We start from the raw sequence: 15731 nt of genomic DNA, 5'->3' as shown, positions 1-15731 counted from the left end.
TCCCGATAGGTCAGCAGAGGTCAAGCGCCAGGAGGGAGTCGCGGCCGAGTGCTGACTGAAGTGACTTTGATCAATCGAGGCGTTGGCGCTGATGGTGCTTTAAAAAATGATATTGATGTGTGATTTTGAAGTTATTTAATCCGATCGTGATATGTTTTGCTTTTGTGAAATTCTATATACCAGTGTAGGTTTTGCGTGATATAGGAATGATGAACTGGACTGTGTGAAAAAAGTGTGTCAGGTTACGAAATGAAACGGAAATTTTGGAATGTGCTTGTGGACATTATCAAAATCTGGAAGTATATCATTCCGAGGGATAGAATAATCATTGATATTATATAATTATTCCTAATGGTAACTGTTGTTCTAGTAGCAGAGGTTATTATCGGAATAAATAGTTCAAGTGTCATCATAAGCACCATCTTCATCAGTAGTAATAGTAGCGGAAAATTAGTCGCTTTATCGTCAACATTATTACCATTAATATTACCTATCATTCCGCTTTTCCTGTAACTGATATGTTCTTCAACACCATTACTGTTAGCACATTGTGTGGTGCGGTTTGTGCTGTGACTTCTTTGTTATTTTGTTGTTCGTTTTACCTTGTTATGGTAATGCTGTTCACAGTCGTGTCTCGCCAACTTTAGTCTGTAGATTTATATATGTACATAGACATACACAACAAACTATGTATGAATATGTGTGCGTGTTTGTGTGTGTTTGTGTGTGTTTGTGTGTGTGTGTTTGTGTGTGTGTGTGTGTGTGTGTGTGTGTGTGTGTGTGTGTGTGTGTGTGTGTCTGTGCGCGTCTCTCTCTCTCTCTCTCTCACTCTCTCTCTCTCACTCTCTCTCTCTCTCTCTCTCTCTCTCTCTCTCTCTCTCTCTCTCTCTCTCTCTCTCTCTCTCTCTCTCTCTCTCTCTCTCTCTCTCTCTCTCTCTCTCTCTCTCTCTCTCTCCTCTCTCTCTCTCTCTTTCTCTCTCTCTCTCTCTCTTTCCTTCTCTTCCTCCTCCCCCTCCTCTCTCTCATTTTCAATCTATCTTTCTGTTTATCTATTTATCTCCGTGCCTCTTTATATATATAGTATATATATATATATATATATATATATATATATATATATATATATATATATATATATATGTGTGTGTGGTGTGTGTGTGTGTGTGTGTGTGTGTGTGTGTGTGTGTGTGTGTGTGTGTGTGTGTGCAAATGTATATACACATATAAATGTACACACACACACACACACACACACACACACACACACACACACACACCACACACACACACACACACACACACAACACACACACACACACACACATATATATATGTGTATACATATATATATATATATATATATATATATATATATATATATATATATATATATATATATCTTTCCTTTCGCCTCTCTCTCGCTCTCCCCTCCCCTTCCGTCCCAATTCCTCCCTCCACCCTCCCTTCCCTCCGCCTGCTATTAGTATCGCAGCGTCTAATCAGCTGTTTCTCAGAGTAAGTGCGTGCATTATTTGATGGAAGGGGGGGGGGGGTAGAAAGGGGGAGGAGAGGAGAGGGATGTTAAGGGAGGAGGGAGGGAGGGGAGGGAGGGTGAGCGTTGATTAAACGTCTCATTAAACGAGATACGTGACGTCATCAGTGGAGGGTGGGGGGAGGGAGGAGAGGAGAGGGGAAGAGAGAAATGAGGGGAGAAGGGAACGTAGAGGGGGAAGAGAGGGAGGAAAGGGAAGGGAGGAGGGGAGGGGAATTGAACGTAGAGGGGGAGGAGGGGAGGGAGAGGAGAACGTAGAAGGAGGAGGGGAGGGGGAGGGAACGTACGATGAGGGGGGGTGATGGGAACGTGAGGGGGGGAGGAGTTGGGAGAAGGGAAAAGTACGGGAAAGGAAGGGCGGGGGAGAGAGGGTGGGAGGGGGAGGAGGGGGAGATAGAATGATCAAAAGTATGAAGGAATTTACTCTCTCTTAGCCCTTTTCTTTTTCTTTCCAATGATGTGTTTTTTTCTTTCTTTCTTTCTCTCTCTCTCTCTTCCATATCTCCGTCTCTTCTTTCTAAATTCTGCTTTTCCTCCTCGATTTTCCTTCCTCCTGCCATTTCCATATCTACCCCGTTTCTTCTCCTCTTCCTCTCTCCTTTACTCTCATTCTGCTTCCATTTCATCCATATCTTCCATCTCTCTCTATCTCCAATCTTTCTCCACCTCACCTCTCTTCCTTTCATCGTCCAAGATTTTTCTTTTATTCATTTTTCTTTCCTTCTTTTCCATCTCCTTTCTCTGCAATGTGAAACGGCTGTTGCAAAAATATGCTCGCAGTTGCATTTCCTATCTCTTTTCTCTCTCTTCTTCTTTCTTTTTTCCTCTACTTTATTTCTCTATCTACCTTTTTCTTTTCTATCTTCTCCTTTATTCTTCTGTCCTCATTTTCTTCTTCTCCTCTCTCTCTCCCTCTCATCTTCTATCTTCTTGCCTCTTTCCTCTTTCATTCTTCTCCTCCCATCGTCTCTCTTATTCTCATTCTTCCTTATTTCCTGTCCTTCCCATTTATTTACCTCTCTTATTCCTCCCGTATTTTCACCTCCCCTATTTTTTTCCTTCTTCCTCTTCCCCGTTCTCTCCTTCCTCCTCCTCCTCCTCTTCCCCCTCTCTTCAATCATCCTCTCTCTTCTTCTCTCCTCTTCTTCTCTCCCCCTCTTCTTCTCCCCTTCTTCTCCCCCCTCTTCTCTCCCCCTCTTCTCTCCCTCTCCTCCTCCTCTCTTCTCCCCCTCTTCTCCCTCCCTCTTCTCCCCTCTTCTCCCTCCCTCTCCTTCCCCTCTTCTCCTCCTCTCTTCTCCCCCTCTTCTCCCCCTCTTCTCCCTCCCTCTTCTCCCCTCTTCTCCCTCCCTTCATCTCTCCCCTCTTCTCCCCTCTCTTCTCCCCCTCTTTCCCCCTCTTCTCCCTCCCTCTTCTTCCCCCTCTTTCTCCCTCCCTCTCCTTCCCCTCTTCTCCCCCCCTCTTCCTTCTCCTCTTCTCCCCCTCTTCTCCTCCTCTCTTCTCCCCCTTTCTCCTCCTCTCTTCTCCCCCTCTTCTCCCCCCTCTTCTCCCCCCCTCTTCTCCCCCTCTTCTCCCCCCTTCGCCAGACGCAGCGAAGGCAGATCAACAGCAGCAAGATCCCCGCCTCAGCTGTCGTCGCGGCCGAACCAGGAGGCCGCTCGGAGTCTCGGATTCTCGGAGTCTCGGAGTCTCGGAGTCTCGGAGTCTCGGATTCTCGGAGTCTCGGAGTCTCGGAGTCTCGGAGTCTCGGAGTCTCGGAGTCTCGGAGTCTCGGAGTCTCGGAGTCGGCCGGACGCCGTCGCCGCCCCCTTCCCCCTCCCCCCCTTCCCCCCTTCCCCCTTCGCCCCTTCCTCCCTTTCCCTCGCCCCTTCCCCCTTCCGCCCTCTCTCTTCTTTTCCTTCTTTTCCTCCTTTCTCCTCTTTTCCTCCTTTCTCCTCTTTTCCTTCTTTTCCCCCTCTCTCTTCCTCTCTACTTGCCTTTCCCCCTTTCACTTCCTCTTTCGCCTTTCCCTTCCCTCTTTCCCCTTTCCCTTCCTTCTTTCCCCTTTCCATTTCCCTTTCCCCTTACCCTTCCTCCTCCTCTCCTTCCCCCTGCTCCTTCCTTCCCTCCCTATCCCGTCTCTATTTTCAGTATTTTCTGCTTCCCCTTCTCTTCGTGTTCCTTCTTCTTCCTCTCTCCTTTTCCACCCTCTTATTTGCCTTTCCCTGACGCTGCATCTTTCCCTCCCCTTTTCTTTTCATTTCTTCTCTTTTTCCCCTTCCTTCCTCTTCCATTTCATCCTAGCCTCGCCCTATTCCCCATCTCTTCCTCCTTCCTTCTTCCCCTTTCCCCTTTTCCGCTCTCCTCCTCTCCCCTCTCCCTTCCTCTGCCGCCTCCCACCCTCATCCTGTTTCCTTCCATCCCACCCCCGCCCCCCCTATGTTTTTTACCACTTTCTTCCTACTTCCCTTCTGGTAGGCGAGGAGGGGGGGGGGATTTCCCTCCTCCTGCTCTCTACCCCCAGTCACAGAGAGAGAGAGAGAGAGAGAGAGAGAGAGAGAGAGAGAGAGAGAGAGAGAGAGAGAGAGAGAGAGAGAGAGAGAGAGAGAGAGAGGGAGAGAGAGAGAGGAGAGAGGAGAAGGAGAGAGAGAGAGAGAGAGAGAGAATATATTATGTGTGTATTATATAATATGATTATATATTATATATTTATTTTTTAATAAATTTAAATAATTTTTTTTTATACAAATTTAAATATTTCATAGTATTTTATTATATATATTTATATATCTTAATTTTTTCTATATTAATATATATATACTTATATTTTATAAACTTATTATTATTATATATTATATTATTATATCTTATAATATTATTACTATATTATAACATATATATATATATATTTATATTATATATATATATTCTCTATCGATAAATATATATTAATATTTTTTTTTTTTGTATATATATATTATCTATATATTTATATATATATATCTCTATATATATATTTGTGGTGTGTGTGTGTGTTTTTGTTATATTATTCCTTTTATTATATATATATATATATAATCTATATATTATATCTTGTGTGTGTGTGTTTTTGTGTGTGTGTGTTGTTGTTTATTTTTTCTATATATATATTTTATACATCTCCACACACACACACCATATGTTTGTGTTTTTTTTTTTTTTTATTCTATATATGTATATTTACTACATACCTATTGCCAAAACACATATTTGATATATTATATATATATATATTTATATTATTTTATATATATATTCTATATATATATATTATATATATATATATATTAATATATTATATATATATTTTATCCATAATATAATTATTTTTTGTTTTATTTTTATTATATTATATAATCATTTATATTGTTGTGTTTGTTTAAAATTTTTTATATTTTGTTAAAAAAAATTACTTTTTGTTTGAACTATAATAAACATTCGTTCGGCAAGAAACCCATTAATGACAAAAAAACAACTTCAAAGCCAATGCCCTTTAATACCACCCACAAACCCCCCAAAACCAACGACCCCACACCACCCCAAAACCCGTTTTAAAAACCCCCCGCCCCCCTTCCCGACACTGCTCCCCCACCCCCTTCTCTCCTCTCCTCTCTCCTCGCCCTCCTCCTCCTCCAGACCCTCCCAGTTCTCCCCTTCTCCCACCCCACTCTCCTCCCCCCTTCTCCCCCCACTCTCCTCCCCCACTCTCCTCCCCCCTTCTCCCCCCACTCTCCTCCCCCACTCTCCTCACCCACTCTCCTCCTCCACTCTCCTCCCGCCCTCCACTTTCCTCCCTCTTCTCACTCCTACCCCCCCTCCTTCCCCCCTTCCTCACTTACCCCCCTCACCCCTGCTGGCCCCTCCTCTCCTCCCCTTCTGAGCCCCACTCCCTCCCCCCCCACCCCCACCCATGGAGGAATGAGTCATGAGCGAGGGACGGCGCCGTCGCCCCCCCCCCCCCCCGCTTCATCCATGTACTCCCACCCTAACCCCTTCTGCCTCCTCCTCCTTCCCCCCCTCTCTCTCCTTCTCTGTACTCTCTGTGTCTCTTTATTTGGGTGCTCTCTCCCTCTATCTGTCTATTTATCTGTCTGTCTATCTATATATCTCTCTCCTCTCTCTCTATATATATATCTATCTATCTATCTCTATCTCTCCTATTTCTCTCTCTCTCTCTCTCTCTCTCTCTCTCTCTCTCTCTCTCTCTCTCTCTCTCTCTGTCTCTCTCTCGTCTCTCTCCTCTCTCTCTCTCTCTCTCTCTCTCTCTCTCTCTCTCTCTCTCTCTCTCTCTCTCTCTCTCTCTCTCTCTCTCTCTCTCTCTCTCTCTCCTCCCTCCCTCTCCCTCCCTCCCTCTCCCTCCCTCTCCCTCCCTCCCTCTCCCTCCCTCCTCCCTCCCTCCCTCCCTCCCTCTCCTCCCCTTTTTCCCTCTCCCTCCATCCCAACTTTTCTCTCGGCCCCCTCCCCCCCCCACCTCCCCCTTCCCCTCATCTTGCTTAGCCTCGTTAACTTTTGTTGTCGTTGTTTTTTCTCGTTGCAATTCTTTTTTTCTCTCTCTCTCTCTCTCCATCCCGCTGCTGCGCAAGTGTTTGTTAGTTGAATAGATCGATGCATCACGCGTGTGTCACTTACATACTTGGATTATGAGATATATAAGTATGATGTGCAGTTCGTTTGTTTGTTTGCTTGTTTGTCGTTATGTTTGTTTTTTTTTCTCTTTTTTTGTCCGTTTGTTTCGTTGTTCTTCTCTTTTCTCTCGTTTTTTTTCTGTACAGTATAATAACATGAGATATAAAGTAAATATGTTTTTTTTTATCTGTGCATAACCCTTCTATCATCTCTTTCCTTTCTCTTTCCCTTCTCCTCTTTCGCTTCCCCTCTTTTTCTCCCCTCTCATCCTCCCCCGCCCTTCACACAATCCGCTGCCTCCTCGTCCTGTCCCCTTCACACCCTCTTTTATCCTCCTCTTCTTCTTCCTCTTATTATTATTATTATTCCTCTTCTTCCTCCTCTTCTTCCTCCTCCTAATCTTCCTCCTCTCCTTTCTCCTCTTCTTCCTCCTCTTCGTCCTCCTCCTCCTCCTCCTCCTCCTCCTCCTCCTCCTCCCTCCCTCCCTCCCTCCCACTCCTCTCCCCCCTTCCCCCCTTCCCCCTTCCCCCCTTCCCCCCTTCCTCATGACTCACGTTACAGGTGAGCCCACTCCCACCCCCACCCCCACCCCCCCAAAAAAAACGCGCTCTTGCCTTTTAGTTCTTACTCCTTATTATCTTTCCCTTCTTGTCTCTTTTCTTCGCATTCGTCTTCTTTTCCTTCTTCTTCTTCTTTCTATCCTATCACTTGTCTCTACTCTTTCTTTTTTCGTTTTTTTTTCTTTAATGTTATTTTTATTTTATTTTTTCCCTTTATCTTCTCCTATTTCCGTTTCCCCTTCGGTCGCCTCTTGCTTTTTTTTTTTTTTTTGCTTTGTTCTTCGTTATTCTCGTCTGTTACTTCTTTTCTTCTTTGTTTTCCTTCTTATGTTATCTATTTTTCTTTTTCGTCTTTCGCATCGTTGTCTCTTCTTCGCTTTGTTATTTTTTCTGTTCTTCTCCTTCTTTTCCCTTTCTTTCATTACATTCTCTTCTCCCTTTCCTCTTTCTTCCTCCTATTCCTATTTGTATTCATTCATCTTAAATTCTTCTTCCTCCTTCTCCTGCCTTATCAATTTTTCCATTGCGTTATTTTCGTTTGTTGGTATCATTGTTTTTTGTCAGTACTAGTTGTAGTAGAACAACAAAAACAACAACAACAACAACTACTACTACTACTACTACTACTACTACTATTACTACTACTACTATCATTATTATTATTATTACTATTACTACCACTACCACCACTACCTCTACTACGACTACCTTTCCTACCACCACTACTACTACTAAAACTATTACCACTTCTATAACTGCCACTACTATTAGTACTACTGTAACTCCTACACTACTACTATTATTAATACTACCTTCAAACATCCTCCAGCCAGCCCCCCCCCCCACCTTTTTATGATAATACCGACGCCCACATCAATGTCTTAACTTAGGACGCTCATACCACATCATACGCACGCTGCCCTCATCAGTGTGTTAACTTAGGACGCTCATACCACATCATACCGTCGCTGCATTCACTCCCTGGGCTCTTCCTACGTGACCCTGGCGGCCACTAGTTCATTCGGGAGAGAGAAAGGCTCGGGCTGAGATGGGCCATTTCTTCTCTTCAAGAGGAAGCAGATCCGAGAGGCGAGGGCGACAGGCGAATATTGATATTAACAATTGTATATATATATATATATATATATATATATATATATATATATATATATATATATATATATATATATATAATTATTATTATTATATATATATTATATATTATATATATATATATATATATATATATCCTTGGTTGTATGTGTGTGTGTGTGTGTGTGTGTGTATGTGTGTGTGTGTGTGTGTGTGTGTGTGTGTGTGTGTGTGTGTGTGTGTGTGTGTGTGGTGTTTATGTGTTTGTATTGTGTTTACATACATGCGTACAGACATACATAAGAACCACGTCATGTGTGCATGTCGATCGTGACCAAATGGTGTTATTTTGTAGTTAATATGTTACTTTAGCAAAAGTGTCCTGAAAAAGATCGACATCTTTCTGTCATCTAAATTCTATTGTACAGCCGAACAGACACACATTCCAAAAGATATATGTAGACCAGTATTTTCATTATTACTACTACTGTCGTCACCCATATATGAGTGCCCTATATATTATTTTGATTTGGATAACCGTCATCAGTATCACTGTCAACATAATCTAGTCTATCTAGATTATTAATAACATTTGTTTAACGAGGAGAAATGTCACACAATGTAATTTGGTCATGTTATGAGATAAGGTCACGTATCTTTTAATAATATCGTATGTTTAATAGCCTTGAACTATATGAACGTCTGAGGCGCCGTGCAGACTATATTTAGGAACCAAATATGCGCTGAGTTGTAACCGAAAAAAAAATGTGTTGTGAAAGATAGATAAAAAGTAATTTATTTTCTTTGGTCTTCCATCGAAGCGGCGCACTCCGTTTTCTTTAATGATCAGGCCTTCTCGTGGTCTACTTGAGGCAGCGTTGAGGTCTCTGAATTTTACTCAGTGTGTCTGTTTGTCTGTTTCTCTTTCTCTCTCTCTTCCCTCATTTCTTCCTTTCCTTTTTATGTTTATTCGAGGAAATAGAGAATGCGTTGTCGATTGACTCTTTCCTTCTCTCTCTCTCTCTCTCTCTCTCTCTCTCTCTCTCTCTCTCTCTCTCTCTCTCTCTCTCTCTCTCTCTCTCTCCCCTCTCTCTTCTCTCTCTCTCTAACTTCTCTCTCCTCAACTTGTCTTGTGTGTGTGTGTGTGTGTGTGTGCGGTGGTGTGTGTGTGTGTGTGTGTGTGTGTGTGTGTGTGTGTGTGTGTGTGTGTGTGTGTGTGTGTGTTTGTGTGTGTGTGGTGTGTGTGTTTCTTCTCTCTCTCTCTCCCTCTCTCTCTCTCTCTCTCTCTCTGTCTCTCTCTCTCTCTCTCTCTCTCTCTCTCTCTCTCTCTCTCTCTCTCTCTCTCTCTCTCTCTCAGTGTAGCAAGTACAATTACAACATTGATAAAGTACAAGCGAATGTTGAAATAATTCTGTTTCAGATTACACGGTCCCTTGCCATATTGCAAGAAATCAGAATTTCAACACGGCCGAGATATAGACAGGATTGCCCACTCGTTGCAAAGGCATTGCATCAGCGCTTAGAAGAAAAAAACATGATTGTAATGATAAAGTGATTCTAAAAAATATATATTGAACGAAGGACAAAGATAGAAAAAATGGCGATTATTAAAAAATAACAATAATCATATTATAAATAAAATAGATTAAAGCTAATCTATTTTTTTAAAGTCAACACGACAAGAATCCGGCCCTGCAAGTGCGACGTTGCCACATGTCCTTCGCGGCTGATCTACTTCGCTTGTGACGTGCGCGCTAACGAGTGACCCAAATCGAAGTCACTGACCTGACGTACCGCGTTCGTTTCCAGGTTGATGTCACCGTCGGACGTCGGGGGGGTTGATGTGTGAAGGGGGGTGAGGGGAGAGATGGGGGAGGGGAGGGAGACGATGGAGGGAGTGGGAGAGGTAAGGGTGATGGAAGGGGGAAAGGAGGGTGAAGGGGGAGGTGAGGTAAGAGGAGGAGAAAGAGGAAGGGAGGCGTGGAAGAGGTGAAGAGGTGAGTGATGAAGGGGGGAAATAGGGATAGGGAGGGTGAGGGTGAATAGGGGGAGGCAAGGAAAGGGGGGATGAGGGAATAGAGGGATGGGGAAAGGGGAAGTAGGAAAGGGGAGAAGAGAGGAGTCGGGATAGAGGAAGGGAGATAGAGAAAATTGAAAGGGAAACAATAGGGGGAATGAAAAAAAGAGGAGGAGAGGAATGACGAGAGAAAACGGAAAGGAGGAAATGGAAAAGTGAAGAATGAAGGAATGAGGGAGGAGAAGGGAGGAAACAGGGAGAAGGAAGAGTAAGGGTGAAGAATGGCCGAGAGAGAGGGCAGGAAGGAGGGAGGGGAAGGGGGTGAGGGGAAGGGGGTGAGGGGAATCGGGACACGGCGGCGCCTCCGACCAAACGAGCGCAGGAGAAGGCGAGGCGACGATCCCTATCTTACGTATTAATTGGCCCTTCGGTTGACGTACCCGCACGGAAAGGCGCGGAAAAGGGGAAACGCTTTATTAGCCTCGATCTGTGGGGCGGACCCACACGGAGGGGGTCTCGCTCTCCCGCTCTCTCTCTCTCGCTCTCTGTCTCTCTCGCTCTCTCTCTCTCTCTATCTCTATCTCTCTCTCTCTCTCTCTCTGCTCTCTCTCTCGCTCTCTCTCTCTCACGAACTCTCTCTCTCTCGCTCTCTCTCTCTGCTCTCCTCTCTCTCTCTCTCTCTCTCTCTCTCCTCTCTCTCTCTCTCTCGTCTCTCTATCTCTCTCTCGCTCTCTCTCTCTCTCTATCTCTATCTCCTCTCTCTCTCTCTCTCTCTCGGCTCTCTTCCTCTCTCTCGGCTCTCCTCTCTCTCTCTCTCTCTCTCTCTCTCTCTCTCTCTCTCTCTCTCGCTCTCTCTCGCTCTCTCTCTCTCTCATCTCTCTCTCTCTCTCTCTCTCTCTCTACTCGTCTCTCTCTCTCTGCTCTCTCTCTCTCTCTCTCTCTCTCTCTCTCTCTCTCTCTCTCTCTATCTCTCTCTCTCTCTCTCTCTTCTCTCCTCTCTCCTCTCTCTCCTCTCTCTCCTCGCCCTCCTCTCTCTCCGCCTCTTCCTCTCTCTCTGTCTCTTCCTCTCTCTCTCCTCTCTCTCTCTCTCGCTATCTCTCTCTCCTCTCTCTCTCTCTCTCTCTCTCTCTCTCTCCTCTCTCTCTCTCTCTCTCTCTCCTCTCTCTCTCTCTCTCTCTCTCTCTCTCTCTCTTTCTCTCTTTCTCCCTCCCTCTTTCTCCCTCCCTCTATCCCCCTACATCCTTCCCTCTCTCCCTTTTTCTCTTCTTCCTTCCTACTCTCCCTTTCTCTCTTCCTCCCTCCCCCCCTCCTTACATCCCTCCCCCCCTCCCCCCTCTTTCTCTTCCTCCCATTATACGTTCAACGCCCCCTCCCCCCTCCCCCACCCCCCTCCCTAACAAAACAACAAAGCCTGACAAACTGTAGTCCATTTTTAGGGCGAAATAGATCGACATTTTAACAGCAATTTTATATTCATTTTCTTTTTTCCTTTTTTTCTCTCTCACTCCTTCTCCCTGTTTTTTTTATGACGTCATTGGGTGTAGAATTCATTATTTATTTTGGTGATCAAAGAGTGAGGGTACATTATGGTGTGTGAGTTTGTTTGTTTGTTTTAATAAGTCTGGAATGATAATTTAAGAGAGAAATATATGGTGCGAGGATGGGTAGTTGGTTTCTGTTTGTCTGTTTGTCTGTCTACCGTGTTTGTGTTAACGTATGTACCTTTGTACAAATATATACGAATTTAATCTCATTTGTACGTGGATTTTACTGTCATTATCCATATTACGATTTTGGATTCTATTATCACTTATGAGCATAACCAATTTCGCTTTGAATATCTTCAGTGTCATTATAAATCATTATTAGTATAGTATTTATTGTTACAAAAAATGGATGTTCGAATCCTCATCTTCTTGACTTCCTTGTCTAATTTTTTCCTCTCCTCCTTCCAACAGACAAACATGATGAGCTTCTGGCGCATGGTTGTGGCGACAATGCTGGTGGTGGCAGTCGCGGTGGCAGTGGCGGCAGCAGAGGAAGGCGAAGCTCAACTTCCCGCGGCAGCACAGGAAGCCGGAACCGAAGAAGCGGCCGAGAATTCGGACACCACTGACTCTCCAACTGCTGGTGAGAGGAGGGAGGGAGGGGGGAGAGGGAGGGGGAGGGAGGGGTTGGGAGAGGGAGGGGTTGGGAGAGGGAGGGAGGGGGTAGGGAAGGTAAATTAAGTGTGTGTGCTTCTGTGTTTTTCTTAGTCTCTCTCTCTCTCTTTCTCTCGATCTCTCTATCTCTCCACTCTCTCTCTTTCTCTATCTCTTTATCTCTCTCTCTCTTTCTCTCTTTCTCTCTATCTCTCTATCTCTCCTCTCTCTCTCTCTCTCTCTCTCTCTCTATATATATATATATATATATATATATATATATATATCCTCTCTCTCTCTCTCTCTCTCTCTCTCTCTCTCTCTCTCTCTCTCTCTCTCTCTCTCTCTCTCTCTCTCTCTCTAGATATAGTGAAAGAGAGAGAGAGAGAATGTGTGAATGTATGTATGTATGTATATATGCGTATGTATATATATGTATGTATAGATAGATAGATAGGCAGATATATGTGTTTATTTTTTTCATTTTTTCTTTGAGTGTCATGCAAATAGTTCTTGAAATATATATTTTTCTATATGTCCTTCTAGTCCACAATCTGTAAATATCACTTTTTTCTAGATTCAGTAATCATATAAACTTGTATATATATTTTTTTAGATTCACTTTGGCAGCAATTGTAAATAATGATTTTAAGAATTAGATGCAATTTTAGCTGTATATATTGTAGATATAGAGGTTAATTCATACAGTGTATCTTTTACCATATATTTATTTTCATAGTTATTCATTTTATTTATATATTTCGATATATATATATATTTTAAATATTACCTTTTCTCTTTTTTAATATATGACGTTCTCTTCTTTCTCCTAACACATAAATTTACTTTCTTTATTAATGCCATAATTCGTTTATTTACTGCTTTCTCAACGTCACTGCAACATGCATTAATACCCATTTTTTTCTTTATTGTATTTTTCCATATCTGACGAGGTAGTATTCCTGAAACTGGATGCAATTCGATAAAGATAACTATTGAAATTTTGAATTCTTGAAAAAGGATAAACAACGGAAAATCGTTAAAAACCGTTAAAACCTCGTCCAAGATAATGATAGCAATAAAGATGGAAATTACAAGTACGCTCGTGACGTCCCCAAAACAGGATGTCACAAAGCGTGCACAAAAATCCGTTACCACAGTTCACCCGTAATATATCACACATTTTTTTTTTCTTTTCTTTTTTTTTCTTTTTTCAAAACGTCGTATTCGTAACGCAGCAGAGAAATCAACAAAAACAACATTTGCCATAAAAACGTAAACTAAATTCTTTGCAACAAGAACAAAGACGTGGCAAAATATGAGAACGAAACAAAGAAATATAAATAGTAACCTATCCGCAAGGGAGCAAAAACAAATGAAATGACACAGCCGTAACCCACTGATAACGCTAAAATCCTTTAACCCACGGAAACGCAGCAAAATTCACAACACACGCAAAAATCGGAACAGAAGACAAATATTCCCTAATTAATAACAACACGCAAATAAAAGACGAATAAAAGATACCACATGCATAACGCAACAAAAAATACCATGCCTGCAGCACATCAACTAAAGAAAAAAAAAAACACTTAACTCCGTAACCCCTTGGCCTGTCGCAAGCTCCGCCCCCTTTGGCCCCGCCGTGACCCAGCCCGGCTTGTCGTTCCAGATGACCAGGCGGCGCAAGACGAGGCCGTGACCTCTCAAACGACAGAAGATGCTGAGGCAGACGACGACGGTTGGTTTTTTGGCCTTGTGTTGATGTCTGTGGAAGGAAAAAGCTGTTTATGTGTTGTTAATCTTTCCAACTTTTTTCTTTTCCTCACCTCGGTCCTCAGTAACTCGTAATTCTTTCCCCCAAACCCCATGTCACACCCTCCCTTTTTCTCCCCCTCCCCCCCTCCTCTCTCTCTCTCTCTCTCTCTCTCTCTCTCTCTCTCTCTATATATATATATATATATATATATATATATATATATATATATATATATATATATATCCTTCTCCCTCTCTCACTCTCTCTCTCTCTCTCTCTCTCTCTCTCTCTCTCTCTCTCCTTCTCTCTCTCTCTCTCTCTCTCTCCTTCTCTCTCTCTTCCTCTCTCTCCTTCTCTCTCTCTCTCTCCTCTCTCTTCTCTCTCTCTCTCTCTCTCTCTCTCTCTCTTCCTCTCGCTCTACTCTCTCTCTCTCTCTCTCTCCTTCTCTCTCCTCTCCTCTCTCTCTCTGCTCTTTCTCTCTCTCTCTCTCTCTCTCTCTCTCTCTCTCTTTTCTCCTCTCTTTCTCTCTCTTTTCTCTCTCTTTCTCTCCTCTCTCTCTCTCTCTCTCTCCCTCTCTCTCTCTCTCTCTCCTCTCCTCTCTCCTCTCTTTTCTCCCTCTCTTCTCCTCTTTCTCCTCTCCTCTCTCTCTTCTCTCTTTCTCTCTCTCTCTCCTCTCATCTCTCTCTCTCTCTCTCTCTCTCTCTCTTCTCTCTTTCTCCCCTCTTCTCTCTTCTCTCTTCTTCTCTCTTTTTCTGTCTCTCCCTCTCCTTTATCTCCCTCTCTCTCTCTCTCCCCTCTCTCTCTCTCTCTCTCTCTCTCTCTCTCTCTCCGTCTCTCTCTTCCTCTCTCTCTCTCTCTCTATCTCTCTCTCTTTCTAAAAAAAAAGAAAAAAAGATATATATATATATATATATATATATATTATATATATATATATATATATATATATATATATATATATATTATATATATATATATTTATGTATATATATTTAATATATATATATTTTTTTTTTCTATCTATCTATCTACTTGTCCTATTTCTGTCTAATTACCTGTCCTGTATGCTTTTTGTGTCGCGTCGTTGTAGTTTGTTTTGGATGTAACCCTCCCCCCCCCCCCTTTCCCCATTCCCGCTCCTCTCCCTCTCCTCTCCCTTCCCCCTCTCCGTCCCTACCTCCTCTTTATTCCCCTCCTTCATTCCCTCCCTATACTTTACCTTATTCCTTTGCCCAGATTCTCTCTCCCTTTCTCCCTTCCCTCTTACTCTCTTTCTCTTTCTTTTCCTCTTACTCTCTTTCTCCCTTTCCTCTTACTCTCTTTTCCCCTTCCAATTCCTTCTCTACCGTTCCCTCCTTTCTTTAGTTTGTCTACATTCCCTCTCTTCTATCGCATCTTCTCTCCCCCACCCTCCCCATTCTCCTCTTTCTCCCCCTCCCCAGCTTTTCCCTTCTCCCTCTGTTTCTCACCCTCCCTATCCTCTGCTTCTCCCTCACTACCCCCTCCCCCCTTCACCACTCCTCCTCCCCTTTCCCTTCCCCCTCTCTTCCTCCCCATTCCCCTCCCCCCTTCCTCTACCCCTCCCCCCGCTTTTCCCCTCACTACCCCCTCCTCCCCCCACCTCTCCCCAACTGTGACTTTTAACACTTTGTTCATTTTTCTTGCAGCTTAAAAACAAATCGTGGTATGGCTAATGAATCGAGTTTCTCTTCTGCGTATTGTAATCTGCTGTATGTCGTTGTTGTGTCTTGTTAATTCTTTTTGTTTATTCCCCATTTTTATTTTTGTTTTTCTTTTTTTTGTATATCTTTTAAAAGGAATGTGTTTGTCTGTTGTGTTCGTTTTGCTGCCGTTGTAGTTGGATTCTCAAATCTCTCTCTCTCTCTCTCTCTCTCTCTCTCTCTCTCTCTCTCTCTCTCTCTCTCTCTCTCTCTCTCTCTCTCTCTCTCTCTCTCTCTCTCTCTCTCTC

The 15731-nt window shown here is 43.3% G+C and overlaps 1 protein-coding gene across 3 annotated transcripts in view; it reads left to right on the top strand.

The window, feature by feature from the left end:
- Positions 1 to 15731, top strand: part of LOC119584371 (late secretory pathway protein AVL9-like) — a 67476-nt gene that overhangs the window by 42789 nt on the left and 8956 nt on the right. For 2 of the 3 annotated variants that reach the window (XM_037932947.1, XM_037932946.1), the window contains exons 2-3: positions 11821 to 11992; positions 13676 to 13744. In XM_037932947.1, coding sequence (XP_037788875.1) covers positions 11827 to 11992; positions 13676 to 13744 — 235 coding nt within the window. In that variant the 5' untranslated portion in view covers positions 11821 to 11826. The remainder of the gene's footprint in view (positions 1 to 11820; positions 11993 to 13675; positions 13745 to 15731) is intronic. The other variant, XM_037932948.1, reaches the window with a different exon arrangement.

Source organism: Penaeus monodon, chromosome 18 (genome assembly GCF_015228065.2).
Source record: "Penaeus monodon isolate SGIC_2016 chromosome 18, NSTDA_Pmon_1, whole genome shotgun sequence".
Lineage (NCBI taxonomy): Eukaryota > Metazoa > Arthropoda > Malacostraca > Decapoda > Penaeidae > Penaeus > Penaeus monodon.
This window is presented reverse-complemented; position numbering and strand designations above follow the sequence as displayed.